At 42.5% G+C, this 22,633-nt stretch overlaps 1 protein-coding gene across 2 annotated transcripts in view; it reads right to left on the bottom strand.

Moving 5' to 3' along the window:
* The window catches only part of snupn (snurportin 1), a 41,740-nt gene that overhangs the window by 5,416 nt on the left and 13,691 nt on the right, over positions 1–22,633 (bottom strand). For both annotated transcript variants that reach the window (XM_073024934.1, XM_073024932.1), the window contains exons 4-8: positions 17,024–17,128; positions 14,890–14,986; positions 10,309–10,406; positions 9,324–9,404; positions 784–864 (exon numbers count right to left, since the gene is read on the bottom strand). In XM_073024934.1, the coding sequence (XP_072881035.1) occupies positions 784–864; positions 9,324–9,404; positions 10,309–10,406; positions 14,890–14,986; positions 17,024–17,128 (462 nt within the window). The remainder of the gene's footprint in view (positions 1–783; positions 865–9,323; positions 9,405–10,308; positions 10,407–14,889; positions 14,987–17,023; positions 17,129–22,633) is intronic.

The following is a 22,633-nucleotide window of genomic DNA, read 5'->3' as shown; positions in this document are numbered from 1 at the left end:
GGCTGCATAACTAATACATATTTTGTAAATCAGAAAGGCAGAGTAAAATGTACTGTGGGTATTTCAGTACAATTTGAGTTTGTAAATCTACTGCCTGTAAATTAAGGAGTGCCTGGTAAGGGTCAGGAACATTTATGCTGAAGAAAAAAAGAAAATCAGAAAAGAATAGGCTGAATAGAAGGAAGTAATAAAATAAACAAAGAATCAATGACCCCAATAGGAGTTTCAAGGATCAATGATTAAGGATCAAATTTATTCACCATGTACATTTACATCTATTAGGGATTTGCTAGGAGGTGTTGGTTAGAATGTGACATGCAACAATAAAAACATCCAACAATTATAGAGAGAATTATACAAAAAATGAAGTTAGAGGTTGAAGTACAGATATGGAATAAAACATAAACAAACAATAGCATGTATTTACAATGTAAAAAGCATTATTAAGAGTGGCTCAAAGTGTTTACAGTATGGTGTCGGGGTAACAGATAAACAGCATAAATAACAGCATGTACTTACAATGTAAACAGCATTATAAAGAGCGGTTCAAAGTGTTTACAGCATTATCAGGGGTAATAGATAAATGGGAGTGGGTGGGGGTGGGTGGAGCTTGCCAGCAGGGAACTTTTAGAAAAGGCACTTTTAAATGTCAATGCCGATGTGTGTTATCAGGAACACCAATAGGAGTATCAGTGAAACCAGTGGGAGTATTAGTGACCCCGGTGGGTATGTTGGCGACGCCAGTGAGAGTAGCAATCAGGCCTATGTAATATTATTGGTTACCTCAAAGGGATAATCTGTAGCTAACGCCTGACGAATAGCTTCTGGTGTGCACAGCGCATTTGGCAGGCCCACAAACTTGAACTGTGAATAGAAGAGAGAGTTACTTTGACACTGTAGAAGAGTATTTAGTGTGATTCTGGTTCAAAAGCCAATAACAACAATGGAAAATTGACAGTGTAGCAACTGGTAGTACCAACAGGGTGTAGGATGCTCTGGAAAGAGGTAGCACCTTTGATGTCTGGCAGCTGCACTCTAGCTAGTAGGGTAGACTGACATCACTGATCCTCATCCACCTCCTAAATCTCTCATGTCTGCCACCAAGTGGAACACTGCTTCAGCTGGTGGGCTAAACGACATGAGGGGGTGGTGTTAACATGGCACCACTGGGCGAAGGATCTCGTTGTCTATGTTCCTCAAAGTACTACAACGGCCACGTGTTCAAAACAGGGTGAGCCACTGATTTGGAGGACATCGGCTGTGGCCTGACCTGGAGAGGGATGGGCACCACCAGGCCTCACTAGCCCAACACACGTGAAAGCCTGTAGGTTGCAGGAATCGAACTGAACAACATCAAATACAACAGAAAGTGAAGCCAATTTATATCTTGAATGACACTGGAAGCAAATGTGAATGCCTATTGTTGGTTCATTTTGGCGCTGGCTTAGCCAGTCCTGTCAAGGTAACAGTGGGCAATAATAGTCTTGGCCCCAGCCACCTCCAGCAACAAAGGAGCCTTGTTACATCCATCTGACCATTGACATATGGTGAAGAGGGAGAGGCAGAGGCATTACAACAGGTTTTACTGTTATAAAAGCAGTTGGTGGTGGGACTATTCAGCAGGTCAAGCAGAATCTGTAGGGAGAGAGGTAAAGGTCGTATTTCAGATCAACAGCCCTGCAGAACTTCCAATAACAAATCACCAACCTAAAAGTTAAACCTGTCCTTCTCTGCCGAGTACTTTCAGGATTCTCAGGTTTTAGTTAAGATATTATTTTGATTTGAGTTTTGCTGTTATTTTGAAAGAATGGGTTGCTATTGGCAAACATTTTGATGATTTGATTCATTCCATCTCCGAGTCCAACCTCAGCTTCCAGTATCTCAGTATCATTATGTAGTAGCATAAACTCTGTAAAAATAATTGAGTCCATTTGTACAGGTTAGTGGGAAACTCAGAGGGAATACACACAGAGAGCAGCAGCACTCGATGTTCATATTACACCTAAAGTATATCACTCACACACCTCACCGGGTCCCCTCTCACTACTGTTCTTGCTTGCTGTCCCACTTCCCTTATTTGGTTCCAAGCTCCACCTTCCTTTCTGTACTTTATCAGATCGAATGCGAGAATGAGGTGAATTGATTGGGCTTCTTTCGCACAGAGGACTTTCTTTTGGGCACGGATTTCAAGTGCACATGCCTTTTGTCTCAGCAAGCTTGGTTTGTGGCTCCCACACTGTACATTGCACACATGTATCATTACTAACATGACTCAGTAAAAACATTTAATTATTTTACTCCAGTGTCATTCTTCATCTATGGATAAGTATTATTTTGGCTCTGAGGATCAAAACAAGTACCGTCACTTTACTCCAAGTACCCAATTCCTTTTGAGCTGCAGCTATGACAAATCCAACCCCTGGAACCTGGCTGCAATGAAAGACAACCTTCCTGGACCACCAATTCTAACACCAGTTGTAAAACTGGACGAAACAATGAAACTCAAACTGCTCCTATTGTACATGGGAGAACTCAGGCAGAAATACTTCGATCCTCTACATCTACAGAATGAATCTGAACTGACAGGCGTGCTTGAGGCTTTGGACAGTGTTCGGGAGATGCTGGACAATGTCTTTATGGCACGCTTCAAGTTCTCACAGCTGCAACAGACCTCTGATAAGAATGTAGATGATATCATCACAAGACTGACAGTGCAGTACAAAGATATTCCCTCGAGTAAATTCGAAGAAGTGATACTTATTCAAGCATTGATTGGTGGAGTCCAAAATGGGAGAACACACAGGAGAGCCTCTTGTCCAAAAAGCGTGATTTGTCCTGGGATAAAGCATGCTCCGCAACTCACTACTGGGAGGCAGTCAATAGAGGCCTTACACAGATTCAGACCCCAGCCAAAAACATCAACGTTTGCTAGCGGAAACCAATTCATAGCCAACAGTCTCCACAGAGATGTCATCACTGTGGAGAAACTCATGTTCAATGGTCCAAATGCAAGCATCAAAAGACAGTCAAAAGTTTTGTCAAAAGGTAGAACACCTCGAGAAGGTGTGCTTCACTAGGCAAAGCGTGCTTCACTAGGCCATGAGAAAATGGTAGAATTCAACCAATCAAGGAAATGGCCAGAGCAAAGAAGAGGGCACTATTTTCCAAACCGATGACATGAGCCACTGAAACTAGCATCCTTATTTCATTATACTCACAGTGGACAACCCGCTGATGACATTTTAGCTGGACACAGGGTCAGTCGTCATCTTGGTAAGCAAATTATCCTTATGCCAGATTCCACAATTACGACCGCAAAGCTCGGTGTTCCATAGCTACACTGGGGATAGCATGGATGTTCATGGTGTCTTTACGACAGATGTGATTCACCAAGGAGACCTATTTCACTTACCCACGCACGTGGTCAGGGGAGGCCAAAGCCCTAATTTGCTGGGTAAAAACTGGATTAAAAAGACGACATCAGTGCTGTCAGGCGTCAACCATGTTGGGAAGAACCCCATACTGAATTTTATATCACAAAAGCACCAGCTGACACCTTGGGTTAAATGGCTGAGTTCAGGTTTAAGGAGAACTGCCATTCAGAGTTGTACAAAAGCTTCCCAATGCCGTATGTAGTGGACCCAAAGGTAGAAGAACTTAACTGACTACAGAGAGCAGATCTCCGAGAGCCAGCCAATAAAGGAACAAATTTGCAGCAAGCAAGAGACCATGAAACAGAAATATGATATACACACCAGACTGTGAATCTTTGGTGCCAGAGACAAAGTCTCAGAGGAAGAAACGGGCTACCAGCTGTCATCCGGCATTGTCAAGGTCAAGTCACAGAACTTGAGCTGATTATGGACAAATTGTCAGGTGACATTGTGATCATAAATGATGCTACCCTCATCAATCTTTACGATATCTTCTAAGTGAAGCTTTGCAAAGTCTTTATGGGCAAGGATATGTTTCTTTTAGTGGTACGTGTGGGACATCAACCAGGCAACACCATCCCTACTGTAAAGTATGGTGGAGGTAGCATCATGCGATGGGGATGCTTTCTCAGCAGTAAAGATTGGAGATCTGGGACGATTGATGGGAAGATGAATGCTGCTAGAATGAATGCATCAAGATCCTGGATAAAAAGCTGTTAGACTCTGCCAGAATGCTTAAACTGGAGAGGAAGATTGTCTTTCAGCAGGACAACGATCCAAAGCATACTGCCAGAGCAACCATGGAGTGGCTTCAAATGAAGAAAGTTGATGCCTTTGAGTGGCCCAGTCAGAGTCCTGACTTTAACCAATCGAACATCTCTGGCTCGACTTCAAGATTGCTGTTCACTGCGGCACTCCAGCTAACCAGGCACAGCTTGTGCAACTTTGCAGAGAGGAATGGACAAATCTTGTTCCATCATGTTGTACAAAGCTAATAGAGACTTATCCATAAAGATTATTGGCTGTAAATACCTGCAAGAGGTGGTTCAACTAAGTACTGAGCAAAGCGGGATGAATACTTTTGAACTGCTGATATTTCAGTTTTTGAATTTATAGTTTTTCATGCTTGACAATTTTCCCTGTTTGTTTGGGCTCTACTTTAAAAAAGGAACATGTGATGCATAAATAAAAATTCTCAGTCAAATTGAACAAAATTCCTGGTTGTAATACTCAATGTGAGCAAAGGGTTGAGGGAGTGTGGAATCCATTTTCAAGGCACTGAACACACCACCGACAGGGAACACACAGAAGGATCCTCTGCTGATGAAGCCAATGTCTCAGCAGATGAACCAATGAATGGTTTATCAAGAGAAGTCTATTGCCCTCCACATCAGCTAACCAGAGAGAGAAGCAGACCCTACCTCCCGTGGCGGTCCACAAGGGTGCACTGACTGCTACCAAGCGGGATAGACATTTCACCATTTTTCTCAGTTTACCTCAATTATTCCTTTCCTCTGTGTTTTCCATCCATGGGAGTGGGGGGGAGGGGATGCATTGTATCAGATCAATTGAACGCATGAGGAGGTGTTGCATGCACAAGCGACTGATCAATTGCACAGTGAATCAATTGGGCCTCCTACACATAGAGGACTCTCCTTTGGGCATGGGCTTTCGAGACTGCACGTCCTTTCTCCCGGCCAGCCCGGTTCATAGCTCCTGCACTGTATGTTGCCCAGCGTATACCAGTACTAATGTAACTCAGTAATAACGTTTAATTATAATACTCAGTTGTAGTTCTTGCTCAGCAGAAATATAACACTTTCCTGTCAGATTCCATCACCCACATCCCTTTGTTGCCTCCACCTTTGTCGCTAATTCCACTTTCCCTCCATATCTGGTTCTATCACTTCCCAGCTCTTGCTCCACTCTTCCCCTTTTCATACTAGCCACTTCAGTCCAGATGAAGGGTCTTGGCCCGAAACATCAATGGTCCATTTCTTCCACAGATGCTGCCCGACCTGCTAAGTTCCTCCAGCTTATTCTTTGTTACCCTACAGTGCAGGTCACTCCAGTGCTGATGGAGGAGATGATTTCACCACCTCACTAACCCAGGCCAACTGACCCATGACAGCAGACTCTGAACAGAACAGGGAACAAAGACACAGCCTCTGAGCTGAATGATTTCCAAATGAGCTGCTGGGAAGCCAAGTTCCAATTGAATGAAGGAGTGCTCAATTCTTTCTAAAGGAGTATTTATCACACATTGATGATGATATCTGACATGCACATTCCTCAACAGCTGACGATAACACCCCGTGATTAAGATGCAATGTCGGAGAGAAAGTGAGAGAACTGCAGAGGGTATTCTGCCATGTACCGGTCAAGTAAGTGAGCTACTCAGTGAAAACATTTCCCAAATCATTTCAGAATGCCTCACCACAAATGAAGCACTTTTATGGTCACTGATCTGATACAACATTGAGTTAAACAAGACAGCATGATGACCACTTACTGTGCATGTCTGAGAGCCGGTAATCACGATCACAAGTAAGTGCAGACTCAGCCAGCTCCATCACGGGGAATCTTTGCCATCAAGAACAACTTCACAAGGTGGCATCCATCATTAACAACTCTCACCATCCGGGACACGGTTCACGATACTATCATCAGGGAGCCTGAAGACCCTCATTCAACTGTTTAAGAACAGCTTCTTCCCCTCTGCCATCAGATTTCTAAATGGTCCGCAAACCGACAAACACTACCTCATTCTCCACCTTTTGCACTACTCATTTTTGTAACTTATAATAACTTTTTATGTCTTGCACTGTACTGCTGCAAAATAACAAATTTCATTGCATGAATGAATGATAATAAACCTGATTCCGAAAGTATTTGGAGTGATGGCTGTTGAAATACACATTGTATTCCCTTTAGCCATTTGGTTCTTGAACAAAACTGCACAAAACTAATCAAGAAGGAGGAGTTCATCTCCTCTTTCCCTTTATTCCCTAGTCCACAGTCCTCTCCTATTAGATTCCTTCTTCTTCAGCCCTTTACCTCTTCTACCTATCACCTCCCAGCTTCTTACATCATTCCCCCTCCCCCCAGCCGCCCACCTTCCCCCTTTCCTGGCTTCACGTATCACCTGCCAGATTGTACTCTTTGCCCACCTTCTTATTCCGGCTTCTGTCCCGTTCCTTTCCAGTCCTGATGAAGGGGCTCAGTCTGAAATGTAGATTGTTTATTCCCCACCACAGATGCTGCCTGACCTGCTGAATTCCTCCACGTTTTGTGGGTGTTACTCAAGATTGCCAGCATCTGCAAAATCTCTTATGCCTCCAGTATAGCAACACTATGACCACTTGGCATTGTTTTTTTTTGTTCTAATTGGGCTGTTTCTTGCATAATTTATGTTGATAGTTTGTACTTTACGTGTGCTGTGTGATGCTATGTGCCTGTGATGCTGCTGCATGTAAGAATTTCTTGGCACCGTTGCAAACATGTGGATACGACAATACACTTCATCTCGACAATGAGAAGCAATGGGGCTTTAATCTGCATCAGATCACAGAGAGCAAATGTTCTCTCCACGTTCTGCAACTGAAATTCACAACAGTCTCAGCATACAGCTGCTCACAGCCACAGCTTGAAGGTGGATACATCGATTATCAGTACTGAACAGTCCTTCTCTTCTGTAAATCATCCAGCCACAGATTAGAATTGGGAAATTTTTTTGCTTTAAAACCTGGAGTGTGAGTTCAACTGAGCTCCCAGCAGACTGGTACCTTGGTGTGTTTCAGGGACACAATCACACAGCGAGCTCAGGAAGGGCTGTGAGGGGCAACTTTGCAGTACCAGAAAAATAAATCAGGGAAGCTGCAGAAGTGGAAGAAACATTCCTGAAACCTCTCCAACATCAGTCACTGTTTTTCTTTTGAGCCAGAGGATGTCTAAGAGCCAGGGCAGTAAAGGGTGAATTACGGAACAGGAGGGAAATACAGAAGTTCCACCCACAACCATATAGCCATAAATGAGCATGTTACTTTCAAGGCCCAAAACTCATGGAACAATGCAGCAAACAATCATTAATTCTCCAGATAACGTAAGAAAATATTGACCCAGGTTTTATCTGTCTCAAAAATTTCCCCATGACAGGAATAAGAACAATGATTTTTGACCCAAGAGGCAGTTTAATGTAGCTGCAGAAATCCTTACACCATCAATCAAAGCCAGCAAGGGTTCGGAAGAACTTACTCGCAGTTCAGGTCAATGAAAGTCCATGCCCATAGCAACAACTAGATCGAAGACTCAGCTAGGTAGGGCAGGAACTCACTGTAAACCGTGTGTGTCCTACTGAGAGACATCAGTCAGTGCACAAGGACTGGGGGTGGGAGGGGAGGGCAAAATATTTGAATCAGTTTTACCAGAGCCAAAGTCAGTCACTATCAGCTGCCTCTCAGAATCAAATACATAAATACCCAAGATTTATTTCATGTTAGAAACAAACCTTGTTTACATTTTTTAATGTAATTGCTTCTCCAAGTGAAATAATAAGTAGGATTCCAACAAGTGGAAGGAAAAAAAATAATAGCAAGATTCATGACAGATTTAAAATGTAATTTATTTCTTTCCCTTTAAACTCAAAACGTAGGGCCGCATTCCATATTCTACCGTTTACTTAAAATGCATTGCGGATCACGTTCTAAGTGCTCTCTCTGGCTATATGGAAAGGCAGGGCAAGGTCTTGCTGATTTTAGCATTACAAGTTCAGACAGGTGACATAAGACATGTCAGCTGGAAAAGTAGACTTCTTGCAGCTACTTAGTAGACACACCATCAATTCAGAAGACCAAAAGTGCATGGCCTCACCAGGAGGGAGATGGAGCAGAGGAGTAGGAAATCCTGTTGCAGTTACGCACACCAGCATGTGCTGAAGGCTTAACTTTATGCAGGATATCTCATTTAATCATCAGAGCCTTGGAATTATCTGGAATGCATCCACATCAAGCCCAATATACACTTATGTTTAGAGGTCAAATCTGATCACTTCTCACAAACAAGTTTCCAGCAGGTCCTGAAACCAACAGAGGATCATTTCTTCACTGCTGTAGCCCAACTCCCTTGAAATAAAAGGCAAGTTCCATAATCAATTTAGATATCTATGTTTTTCATTGATCCCTGGCTAAACAAAAACAGTATGGAACTACATCATCTCCAATAATTACACCATGCAAGTATAGGAAGCCTAGGCAGAAGGTCCCTCAATGCTTTCTCAGCAGATCTAATCTTCCAATAAACAAAGCCACCTGTACCTCATTAAGATGATTACTTACAAACCCAATACCATCAGGGACATCTTCAAATGGCAGCATTCATTCATGAAGACCCCTCACCATCTGGGATATCCGGGACAAGCCCACTTCGCATTACTATCATCAGGGAGGAGGTACGGGAGACTGAAGATGCACACTCAATGTTTTAGGAACAGCTTCTTTTCTTCTGCCATCAGATTTCTGAACAATTCATGAACCCATGAATATCACCTCACTATTCATCTTTGTTTATTTCTTATTGTAATTTAAAAGTAATTTTTTAAGCCTTGCACTATACTGTTGGCACAACAACAACAAATTTCATGACACAAGTCAGTGATAATAAACCTGTTTCTGATTGCCCCATGGAAAGTTTTGACTAAGACTGCAGAACTTTTACTATTATGGATTTGTGACTTAATCAGTACAAAGTTATTTTCTAATGAGATTGTTCCAGGCCAGTGGTGCAAAGAGACTGCGATGTACTACACTGTGCCTGGAAATAACCACACAAGTAAATAAACCATCCATGCTTAACAGAATATGCAAACCTTGCTACTCAAGAAAGTGAACTTACTGGATTCTGAGTCGCTATCGCTGACAGCTTCTCACCTTCCTCTTGCAATTTTGATTGAAGCCAGAAAAATCTGAATTCTGTCTGTTTTTAAACAGAAAACCCATTAGAGAAGTTGAATCACTAGAATTTATGTTATCACATGATCACATTATCAGATTCCAAAATTAGTTTTTGAACGGTCAGTTTCTTTCCCCCGAATACTTGCGTCAAATTTATAGGTCAAAGTCCCTAAATAACCAAAGCAAAGCTTTTAGTGATGTTGATTGAGATATATTGGCCAGAACTCCAGGATAACTTCCCTGCTTGTGGTGGAATAGTGTCATGGGAACTTAATGACATCTCCAGCACACTCATATTTGTCGTGCCAAATCTCTTCCAATGCTCATTTGTGCTGGAGTTTCAAACAACGTCCTCCTAACTCAGAATTGAGGCCTTAAATTAATGGAGCCAAGCTCCAAATCCAACAAATTAATGACAAAAAAAATTTGTTTGCAAGCACTCTCACTTTTAATTGTAGCCTCATCTACGTCTAAGTTTCATCCATCATTTAAGATCCCCACCATCTGAGCCATGCCATCTTCTCACAGCCATCATTAAGCAGGAGATACAGAAGCCTGAAGTCCACACCACCGGGTTCAAGAACAGTTGCTTCCCCTCAACCATTTTGTTCTTGAACCAACTCGCAAAACCCTAATTATCACAGTTTAGCATTGTGTAGAATTTGTTTAATTTATGTGTTTTTTTATGCATGTTGCTCACATGATGCTTTATTTGTGGTGCTGCTTCAAGGAAGTTTTTCATTGCACATGTGCATTCATGTAATTTTCCATCTGATAATAAACTTGACTTTGAACAGTGATTCCTGAACAAATTCTGAGAACTTCAGATCAATAATGCATGAATTTCTACAAAAAAGGTATTACTTTGCACATTGAGAACAAATGCTGTAAGTCATAGGCTTTAAGTTTTGTGTCTTCATACAGACCTGACAATCATAGACAGGATGGCCTCTCCAACACATCACATCCAACACAAAGAATGTTCTCTCCACATCACTGTAAATACAGTCCAGAATGGTGTAATCTGAAGAAAGGAGGTGCAAAAATTAGAGCAAAAAATATATGAAAACAGTCAAAACCAGTCAATTACGAGTCTCTTAAATCAATTACTTCAATCCAGGGTACACGTAAAGCTCAAACTACGAGACCTAACCATCAAGGACACCCAGGAGTTTAATTTTCCTACTTAACCAAAGTCAAATGTGTTTACAAAGTGAAGAGCTGCCTGTTTCAGGTAAAGTCAGATCTCCATGCTGTCCAATCTGCTGATTACAACTTGATAAAGTGTGTTTTCAATAATCTTGTAATCTGGGACTCAACTGCAAAAAATTAGAGGCAGTCAAATAGTCATAAAACACAGAAACCCTTTCGCCTGATCAGTCCAAGATTCCCATGTAAGTTAGTCTCTTTTGCTCACATCTGATCCATATCCTTCTAAACCTTTCTTATTCATGTACCTGTTCGTGACCCTTTTTACATGTTGCTAACACACCTGCCTCAACCTAACTTTAAAAAAACTATAGTTACCTAAATCATCACAACTACATCCAGTGGAAAAGACGTGCCTAGAAAAATCTTAAGATTTGTTTTGACAAACTTAGAATTGAGTATGTAACTTGTAGGTTAGATCAAGGAACACCAGTGTATAGCGTGTGCCTGGATTTTGAATACATTAAAAAGTCACACAAAATAAAGGCATGATAAGTAAATGGTAAATTAACATATTTATAAACAACTTAACATTTTAGAAGTATATAGTATCCAAAATTACAGAAGTTAATGAGTCAATCTCATGTTGGTAATCTGATATTAGTAGGTTACCATAAGGATCACCACGTCTCAGCTGTTTATTATCTCATTAACAGCTTGGATGATAGGACGGTGAAATGTATCCAGGTTTGCCGCCAATAACAGTAGCCCTAATACAAAGAGACTGCAAAGGCACATCAGCAGATTGCGGGAGTGCGCCAACTCCATGCTGTATAAATCAGTTTATATTAGCCTACGTCCACACTAGACCAGATAATTTTGAAAACGCTGGTTTCGCATAAAAACGATAGGCATCCACGCCAAGCATTTTTGAAAATACCTCCGTCCACTAAATTAAAATGGATATTTGGGCGAATCTCCTCCTACTGGGCATGCGCAGGACACATCTACAGAAAACAAGCGACATGTTTGAGGTCGAATCTTGCCATGCATTTGTCCAGTTACAGACTAGAAAAACTTAAAATGAAATTGCCAAACGACGGACAGCTGCTGGCTCTCGCGCAGGAGGACTTAAAGCTAAAAAAAACACTGGAGCGTCTGGAGGCAACCGACAGGGAGTTCACGGGCAGTATGACCCAGCTTGAAAACTGACTAACTCTGTTGCATTAATAAAGCACCTTGTTAAATGTATAAAACATGTCTGCATCAGTGTTATCTTGTATTTCCATACAATGTTACATTAGGCTGTTACACATCTATAAATAGGTTAGCCACCTTCATACGAGCAAGGGCAGAAAACAGGGCAAAGTGAGTATACTTATTTATTCAGTAAGTTATGGGTCAAAGTATTAGTTGAGTACATTTCTAAATCTTCTGGCTTCAGTCTCGTTGCCGTCTGTTCTAAAATTGTTAGGTTGTGTGGGGGGTTGCGTTCAAGAAAACAATGAAATGCCGCCATCTGTTCCGGCACGTCATGACAGTGTTTCAGTGTGGACGGAGAGTCAAAACGAAGGCCACATCCACACTACACTGGATAAATCTGTAACCGAAGCTTTTTCTCGTTTTTACTCTCCATCCACACTAAAACGGCGTTTTCGTCCCCCAAAACCGGAGCTTTTCAGAAACGCTCTCCAGGGTGTGTAATTTTGAAAACGCCACTTGGCTGGAGCAGTGTGGATGGGGTAACCGGAGAAATCTAAAAACACTGTCATGACGTGCCGGAACAGATGGTGATGGCAGTGCACCATTTCATTGTTTTCTTGAACACAACCAAACAATTTCAGAACAGACGAGACTGAAGCCAGAGAGTTAGAAATGTACTCACCAAACACTTTGACCCATAACTTATTGAATAAACAATTATACTCACTTTGCCCTGTTTTCTGTCCTTGCTCGTATGAAGGTGGTTTACCTATTTATGCAAGTACTTCTCTGACAATAGATGTGTAACAGCCCAATGTAACATTGTATGGAAATACAAGATAATACTGATGCAGACATGTTTTATACATTTAACAAGGTGCTTTATTAATGCAACAGAGTTCGTCAGTTTTTCAATGTTCGTCGTCAGCCGGGTCATACTGTCTGTAAACTCCCTGTCGGTTGCCTCCATACGCTCCAGTATTTGTTTTTTTTTAACTTTTAAGTCCTCCTGCGCGACAGCCAACAGCTGTCCGTTGTTTAAGTTTTTCTAGTCTGTAACTGCACAAGCGAGCACTTTCACGGCGAGATTCAACACCAAACATGTCGCTAGTTTTTGGGAGATGTGTCCTGCGCATGCGCAGTTGGAGGAGATTCGCTGAAATATCCGTTTTAATGTGGACAGAGATATTTTTAAAAATGCATAGTGTGGACACCTATCGTTTTTCCGCAAAACCGGCGTTTTCAAAATTATCTAGTCTAGTGTGGACGTAGCCGAAGAGAAAAAGCTTCAGTTACAGATTTATCTGGTCTAGTGTGGACATAGCCTTAGAGTAGGTTCAGGGAGTCGGGAGGCAGGGGAGTTCTTCAGTTCCCATTCTTATTTGTGTTTGTTATCGTTTAAATTACCGAACCACCCCAGACTACAATAAAGTCTCATCAACACCAGCTTAGGAAAGACAATGGTGCCTAACGGCGACGCCTTTGTTTGCATCTTCGGAAACAGCTCTATTTCCATCTTTAATATCTCTATTTTTCACTTCCAGGGTTCTGACCTGGAGTTACACACTGGCTCTCGGGGTTTCACAACTGGCCGTTGTTCGATATGCCAAGGATCCGACCTAGGAGATTAGCTCACCTTTGGAGTTCCAGGATCTCGTGGCTCTGGAGACGGACGGACCGAAGGTCAGTGTCCCAGCAGGAAATCAGTGTGTCATGGGAGATGGAAGATCTCTCACTGTGTGCCCTGAGACCCAAGATCTTTGGGCACAGAGCTCGGAAAAAGCGACACAACAGACTTTTAACATAGTAAATCAGCGAGTTGTTTGTTACGTCTCCTCTCTTGCTGTGAAATGGAGACACCTCTTTTTTCCTTATCAAGGAGAGAGACAGCCTGTGGTATATCGAATACCGGGTGAACTATTCTTGGGGTACTGTGTCTTTGCTGCACACTTGAGTGCTTGGTGGTGGGACTTATTTTTGCTGGTGGAGGGAGGATTGTTGCTTTGGTGCTGTTTACGCATGGGAGGGGAGAGCTGGGGGACTTTAGGGTTCTAAGATTTAACTGTCATTCATTCTTTGGCAGCACTCCTCTGTTTTCGTGGATGGTTGCAAAGAAAAACTATTTCAGAATATATATTGTACACATTTCTCTGACATTAAATGTACCTTTGAACCTTTGAACCAAGACTGTTCTTCCAATGGGGACAGGACTGCTCTGAAAGCTTGCAAGTAAAACATTATTCACTCTAGTCAGTAAGTAGACTGCCAGATGGTTTCACAATGGCAAAAGGACAAAAAGAAAAGGTTCTTCAAAAAAAGATGAGTGTAGAGCAGGCAGGGAACGTGCCAAAATCTGGATCATTAAAACATTTAAAAAATGAAGCAGCAAAGGAAGTATAAAGAACACGTAGATTATAGTACAGTGTAGCACAGTACAGGCCCTTTGGCCCACAAATGCTATGCCAACTTTTAACCCAAGATCAATCTAACCCTTCCTTCCTAGAAAGCCCCTTTTTTTTCCATGTGCCTATCTAAATTGAACCCAAAGAAACTCAACTCTGCTCTTAGTCTCTATGTTCTGATGAAGGGCTTTTGAGTTGAAACATTAGCTCAGATTACATTCCTACACAGGCAGCCTAACCTACTGAGAATTTCCAGTATTTTCTGATTTTAGAGTCATATAGCAATACAGTACAGATACAGAGCCTTTGGCCCAATGACTCCACTTTGACCATGGTGTTCACCCAGCTAGTCCCAATTTCCTACATTTAGTCCATGACCCTCTCTGCCCCACTCTTCCAAGTGCTTCTTGAATGATATTAGTTTACCTGCCTCAACCACTTCTACCAGCTACTCTTTCTCCAAAACTATCTTAGAACACAGAATTATGGACATCTGTCTCAAAATATTCCCTCACTGTCATCTCAGTCACTTGCTCTACTAACTGAGGTGTTTTGAGGAAAGGCAAGGAAAAGGCAGTTAGGCATGTGACCCCTTCAGATAGTCAATCCTCTGGTCACATGGGTTGAATGCAGTCATCCCAAAGTGTAAAATTATGATGCGGTGTCTGACCTTACTATGCCAGCACGTTGTTTAACTGTTACCTTTCTACAACTTACAGAAAGTTAATAAACAAATGATTGACATATCGTTACCTTTGCCTATGGCAGAGTTGTGCCGATTCCCACCAGGGAGAAGTGAAGGAAACCTATTCACACAGAATCCACTACGTGTGTATGCGGCTGTGCTCCCCTGAACAAAACAGATTGGAGATTTAAAAAAAACGTTAACAACTTAATCAGCCTTGTTCCCAGCTCTAGTGTTGAAAGGTCTGACTTCTAAATAATGCCACTTCTAGATATCACCAAACAACTTCCCACTGAATGGTTAGCAGGTGCCCTCCCATCAAAGTTAAACCAAAACCTCAAGCAATGCAGCAGTAACTGTGCTGGGTGACTATATAGAATGAAGACTGACATAGTTCTCTGGGAGGAATGGACCCTGGTCCAGTTCCCTCTAACACTCTTTCCCATGTCTCCCTCCTCCAGCTCTATAGTATATAATACCTATTCTCAGAAGACAACGTAGGAAGTACTCAATTCTATCAAAGATCCTTTGAAGAGGACAAAATAAGGTTCATTAGAATGGCTCAAGTGTTGACACAGTTGTATGAGTTTAAATGCATGATACATTGTCTTACATGCTTTTGACTTTTATTATCAAAACATTTTCCTTGTAGTAACTTGCTTATGGTGTCTCTAATCGATTTCTTTGCACTTTACCTCTTATATCTATAATTTCTGTCTTAGGAAATTTTCATTTAAAACACTGTGTAAAGTTTCACTTTCCCAAAGTGCTTTAACATCATGTAGTATTTGTCCTTGTGACTAAGAGCCATCTATGATTTATCTCCCAATCCTTTGTTTTTCTAACCCCAAATTCAATCTTACACATAGCCCTTCATTTTCACTGCTCTTATCTACAAACCTATTCACTCTGAAGCACTGCATCACTGCATTCTCTTGTTCCCACTGAATCTACCCCCATTCTCTCCCTCTCCTCTGCTTCTCATGTACCTTCACACCCCTTGGTGTCAGAAATGATAGATGGAGTTTAATCCTGATAAGTGCAGGGTGATGTATTTTGCAAGCATTATTGAGGTTAGGATATACATCATGAACACTAAGGTCCAAAGGAATTATGAGGAACAGAGGAAACCTGAATTCTCTAAAAAGCTTTGAAGGTAGATAATGTGGTTGAGAAGGCATATGGGTTACTGGCTTCATTTGTCAGGGCACTGAATACAAAGGTAGGGAGATTACGCTCCAACTCTATAAAAATTGGTCAGATCTCAGCCGGACTACTCTGTGCAGTGCTGTTCATTATATGAAGGGTGAGATAGCACTGGAGAGGGTGCAGATGAGATTCACCAGAATGTTCCCTGGGTGTGCACAGTTCAGCTATGACAGTGGAAAGGCAGGGTCATTTTTCCTGGAGCAGAAGAGGTTAAGAAGATACATGACTGAGGTGTATAAAATTATGAAGGGTGTAGCAGGAAACTCAGCAGTAGATAAAACTAGGAGACATAAATGTAGGGTCAGCAGCAGGAGACTAAAAGAATCTCATGGGACTCTTTTTCACCCTGAAAGTGGAATACATTGCTGAAAGAGTGGTGAAAGCAGTTAAGTATCCAAAGCAGTATTTGAATTGATGAGGCAGAGAAGACTAGGGGAATATGAGACTAACATAGATGGGTGCCTATCAGTCAACATGGATGTGATGGGCCAAATGGCCCATTTCTAAGTTGTATGACTCTGACTATAATTCTCCCTGTCGCTTCCCATTCTCTCTTTCACTCTCATACCCTTCCCTCCCCAACCCCATCCTCTTTCCCTCACAACCGCAGACATCATAACTGGTAACCCATGCTGGTCAACACATGAAAAAGTGCCAGAAAATGGGGTTTGATTCCCACAGCTGTCTGTGAAGAGTTTGTACATTCTCCCTGTGACTGCGTGTGTTTCCTCTGGCTGCTCTGGTTTCCTCCCACATTCCAGATGTTCTGTTACGGTTAGGTTTACTAAGCTGTGGGTATTCTATGGTAGCACCGAGCACATTGTGACACTCCTGGACTACCACCAACACATCCTCGGCTGTGTTGGCTGTTGACGCGAAAGACGCATTTCACCGTATGTTTCAATGCACAGGTGACAAAGAAAAGCATATCTTTAAATCTTTAATCTTCAGAGGGTCATCTGTCCATAGGGCTGGGAAAATGCCAACACTTACTTTGGAAGCGATGATGAGAGTCCTTTTGCCAACGGGACAGACCACTAGGAGCCATTCTTCAGCAAGGTCAGCTGGTACATCCACCAGCCATTCGGACAGCATCAGCTGCAGGAGCGAGAGGGAGACAGGTCGATCACAGACATTTCCTTCATGTGTGTACCACTACAAATTGTCCTCCAGCACTCTCCAAACACTATTTCATAAGAATAATTAGAATTTTTTTTGAGTGGTGAGAAAGGACAGAGTGAATGTAAGAAAAATGGAGGGTTATGGGCTATGTGGGAGGGAAGGATTAGATTGATTATGAAGTAGATTCATGCAGGCCAGCACAACATTGTCGACCAAAGAGCCAATACTGCAGTATGCTGTTCTACGTTGCATGTTCTAAAGTGCAGGCAGTTACTAAACTGCTGTGGCTTAACAGAGCACCAAGCCAAGGAATTTAATGGTCCATGAATGACTTTTCACAGGAGGCAAGCTTGAGGAATGGGAAGAGTTGCAAGTTCAGGCTAATGACCTGCAGTGTGAATTCTCTCTCGGAGCCCATGCTGCTGAATATTTCCACCATTTGTCATTTTTATATCAGAGTCCACAAGGGTTTCTTCCAGGAAAATACTATCCGAGATACATATTTCAGATGTTCAGTCACCCTGAAGTAGTCCGAATTATGTAGAGATTTTAAGTATTCCACACACAATCATTTGATTTTCTGGATGCAGATGCTGATAGTCCAAGGCAACACAGACAAAATGCTGGAGGAAGTCAGCATCCTGCCCTGTGAAATCCCCCCAACAACTAAACAATACAAACATTCCCTCACCACACCAACCTGCCAAGTGTTCACTCCTTCCAAGTCTATGTTCTTTAGCAACCTGTCCAGTGCGGCTCAGTGGATGACACTTTCACTCATAAAGCGGAAGGCTCTGGGCTTGATTCCCAGGTCAAAGGTCCCAGCCAAACTTCCAGTGCAATTCTGAGGGTGTGCTGCTGATGCTTTTCGGACAAGCTGCCACACAAAGGCTCTGCCTGCACTCTCCAATTGAAGCAGGTTGAGTAACAGCTCCATTTCCCCTGAATTCCCTCCTGCATCAAGTCAGTATTTACTCCACAACCATTGAAACACTCATTGTTTTTCTCTCCACGGATGCTGCCTGACCTAATGAGCACTCCCACACTTTCCATTTCAGTCACCGTCTGATTTGGCAACCGTTGTTCATTATCATCAACTGACTAGTTAAAGGAGCATGCAATGCTTGAATTAGCTGCTCATTTTCTAGGTCACAATTCATTTCAGTATTTCAGTTGGCTGTTCATGGTTTGGGATGTCTTGTGAAAAGTGCTACAAAAATGTAAGTGTTTCTTCCTTGCACTGATAGGTTGACCAAAACCTCCTCCCTGCCAAGTTTCCAATCTCTCCCTGACAGGTGATTTCCCACAGAGAAAACAAAGGGAGCAGCAAACCTGCTGCCCAAGAACCAGCTTCAGATCCAGAGAGGTGAGGGTGCCAGGACTGTGAATCTTTTCACTAAACAGTCTAATCTATCTGCTGTGCCCAACATAGAACTGATCACACACTCAGATACACAAGTCAAGGAGACCATTTCATCTCTACATCACATAGAGGCAGATCATTTATCTTTTCTAAGACAAGGATGAGCCACTGTGATTTGTGACAAATGCCAGAAATGGGACCAGGAAGAAGTTCACTGTTGACCTTTCCCTTTCAGATCAGTTGCAGAAAATATTTACCTTGTGATTTCTCAGCAGCTCCCAGGTTCCCAAATCCCATCCATTTTACAGACAGGCTTGCAAACGTTTTATCAAACAAGCAGTTACTTATCTAACTGGGTTACATGGTTGCATGGGTGCATTATGTTCAGGCTTCGATTCATGTTGTGGATGGTTGTTTCATGGTGACAGGTCAAGAAGTCAGGCAGTGCAGAGGCGACACCTCCCAACCACCCTGTGTCCTCCTCCACCAGGATGGGCAAAGGGAGACGTGTATAAAACCACCACCCCAACATGGACAAACATCACATAGGAAGAGCAGCAACCTCTCATTCACTTCTACCCTGCCAGAGATTTTTTTGCAGCTTCGGTACAAATAACTTTGATGTAAGGTCAGGAATCAGAATCAGGTTTACTTACACAGCCACATGTCGTGAAATTTCTTGCTTTATGACAACAGTACAGTGCAAAACATAAAGATCACCATACATTACAATAAGTAACCAAATAGTGCAAAAGAGGACCAGCAGGCTAGTGCGTCCATGGACCGTTCAGAACTCTGATGGAGAAGGGGAAGAAGCTGTTCCTAAAACATTGAATGTCCATCTTCAAGCTCTTGCACCTCCTCCCTGATGGTAATAAAGAGGGCATGTCCCAGAAAGAAAATGCCTTTAATAATGGATGTCGCTTTCCTGAGGCACTATCGCTTGAAGCTTGTGCCCATGATGGAGCTGGCTGAGTCTACAGAGCTCTGCAGCCTCCTTCGCATTGAAGCCTCCAGACCAAAATGGTGATGCAACCATTTGGAATACACTCCACTGTGCACCCATAGAAATTGGGTATTCAAAGGTTCATTTATTATCGAAGTATACAACTCTGTCCTCTCCAGACAGCCACAAAACCAATAAAGAAAAGAATGGCGACATGATCATCAACTGTCAAATCCCCTCTCCCCGCACAAAAATACAAACAAAAACTGGGACATCAAGCCAGATACCAAGCTCTTCAAACTCCTAATGAAGTATAGCCACTTCTTCGTGATTATATCAATATGATGGGCCCAGGAACTTGAAGCTGCTCACCCTTTCCACTGCTGACCACTCGATGAGGATTATTGTGAGTCTTCACAACTTCCCCTTCCTGACGTCCACTATCAATTCTCACTGATATTTAGTGCAAGGTTGTCACTGTGACTCTATTCAACCAGCCAACCTATCTCGCTATTGAACGCCCACTAGTTGCCATGGACTCACCTCTTCAATCCAGGCCAGGGACCCTATTCCAAGTAACAGCTCACAGTGCATGTGTTGCATATGGCTGCTGTACAACTACATGACCATACACAAAGAGTATCCCACCTATCAGCTCGGCATGGCTGAGCCCCAGCCCTGCACTCAGTATTGGATTCAGTAGTAAACCAGACCAACCATCTGCCAACAATGCACAGGCTCATTATTTATAATAACGGGCCACACATTCAAGGTAGAGCTGCGGCAAGAGCTGTTCACTCGACGGCGTGCGACTCTTCAGAACTCTCATTGTCAGCAATTTGGAAAAAGTCAAGATTTTTTTTCAGACAGATACAGTTTTGATATGCAAGGGGTTAAGAGATTACTAGCAATTGATAGGACTGTGGTTACAGTCATTTCGAAAATGCTGAATGATCCAGCAGTGTCAAGGGCCTGAAAGGCTCTTCCAGCTCCTAATTCATGTGCTCAGTGACTGGTGTCTAAGCCAAGGGCTCTTTACAAACTAACAGTGGGAACTCAGAATGATCCAGTCAGTCCGTGTTATTGACAACAGCTAAGGGGTAAATATGTCATCATAGTCCCCCCTGAAGGGCAGGTAGGGATGATGCAACATCTCGTCCACAGGGCAGCAAGGCAGAAGGGATCCTCCAGTGTTCCAACTGCTGGAAAACGGAGCCAAACGTGAGATCGGTGATACGGACGTGGCACCAAAACACAAAGTGAAATTAACAAGATTGTTTGATCACATACAAGGCTACTTGGGAAAGAAATCACAATTTGAAGGAGACTGTAACCAACAAATACTTGACATGCACACTAGACTTCATAAAACAGACAGACAGACATACTTTATTGATCCCGAGGGAAACTGGGTTTCGTTACAGCCGCACCAACCAAGAATAGTGAAGAAATATAGCAATATAAAACCATAAATAAAAAAAAACACCATAAAGATTAGAATATAAAAGACTATTCAATTTATTGTGTGTGAACACTGCAGTACAACAACATTCTGAGAATCCCAATGGTTTGCCAACTCACTGATCTCCCTGTAGAGACATCAAGTTCCATTTCCGGCAGTCCCTTTAAACACATTGGCTTCACTGAAAAGTTTATTACACTATTGTGCAATGTGAAATAGAAATGTGTCGGGGGTATTAATAGGAGTAACATCCAATATTGCAGAAAATCCATTATTGTGCATCACCAAAATCCTGATGGTGTTGGGATTGTTGTCTACACACTCTAACACTGGACTAAGATACTATATATCATCTTCTTATGTTTCCATTTACTTCACAATCTATTTAACTTTGCCTTAAGAAAGCCAGGAGATGATCCAGCAGAGAGCCTCTTAATCAGACTTCACTTCAGATGACCTATGTAATGTTGTTTCCCTTTTGCTCTGGCTGATGGATCCCTTTTCCACACCCCTTGTTTCTTGGACTTTTGGTCTCATACTCCCGCCCCCCCCCCCCCACCATGCCTTAGATAGAACAGAGACGGAGTACCCCTAATCTTTGCATCAGCACATCAGCTGTCATCATTTCTGCCAGATGCAATGAGATCCCACCACCAGCCACCTCTTCTCCCCCCTACCCCTTTCTGCCACCCTGTTGCCAAAATATTGACAGTTACCTTCCCTCTACAGATGCTGCTGGATCCATTGAGTTTTCCAACAGTTTGCATGTTACTACATCCATTAAGTGGCCTTTTAAATTAATTTGGAGAGTCATTTATACAGCACAGAAACAGGCCCTTCAGCAGGAACTGTTCACCTTGAACAAGTTGCCTGCATGAGCTAGTCTCACTTGCCTGTGTTTGGCCCACATCACTCTGAATCTTTCCGAACCACGACCTATTCACAGAACATACATTCAGTCATTAAAGCATTATTTATAAAACCTGTTGATGCTCCTGCTTCCCCACATTGTTTCTGCCCACGCAGTTTTGCTGAAAACTGATGAAACGGGAGAAACCAAGCATTCAGTGATAAATGACAGCATTACAAAGCACTTCTGCCTGGAATTTGTCACTTTAGTCCACCATCCCTCTATACAAACAAGACCTTTATACAGTGTGTCTTGAACTGTCTTGAAGGCAGCTAGAAGAAGCGCCTTGCCCTAAGATGGCATCTGTCTGTTTCTATCCACAGATTCCAACAGATTTTTTTTGTCTCCATTTTCTAGTATCTGGGTCTACTCAGTAGCTAAACATCCACAATGATTCAACCCTTGGACAACATAGAAGGTGTGCCATATAAATTTGGGGGGAAAAAACAGAATGCTGGGAGAACTCAGTGGGTCAAGCAGCATCTCTGAAGGCAAAATGTGCAAGTTAACACTTCAGGTTGAGACTGAGAGAGGAGAGAAAACATTGGCAGCATTTGTCAGTGCAGGGTGGTAGTGGGAGAGAACCGAGGCTGGTAGATGGGAAGGGAATAATGCGCAGATTGAACCAATTACAGAGAGTGGGGGACGGGACGGGATGGTTCCAGCAGAGCCCTTTTGGATATCCACTTCTTGGTCACTTTTCTGACCATGATATGGGACAGACAGTGACTGTAAGGTGTGACCAAGGCATGTGAGTGAATGTGTGTGTATATACAGAACACAAAAGGTGTGTGGTTTAC

The sequence above is a fragment of the Hemitrygon akajei genome, chromosome 21 (assembly GCF_048418815.1).
Source record: "Hemitrygon akajei chromosome 21, sHemAka1.3, whole genome shotgun sequence".
In the NCBI taxonomy this organism is placed as follows: Eukaryota; Metazoa; Chordata; class Chondrichthyes; order Myliobatiformes; family Dasyatidae; genus Hemitrygon; species Hemitrygon akajei.
This window is presented reverse-complemented; position numbering and strand designations above follow the sequence as displayed.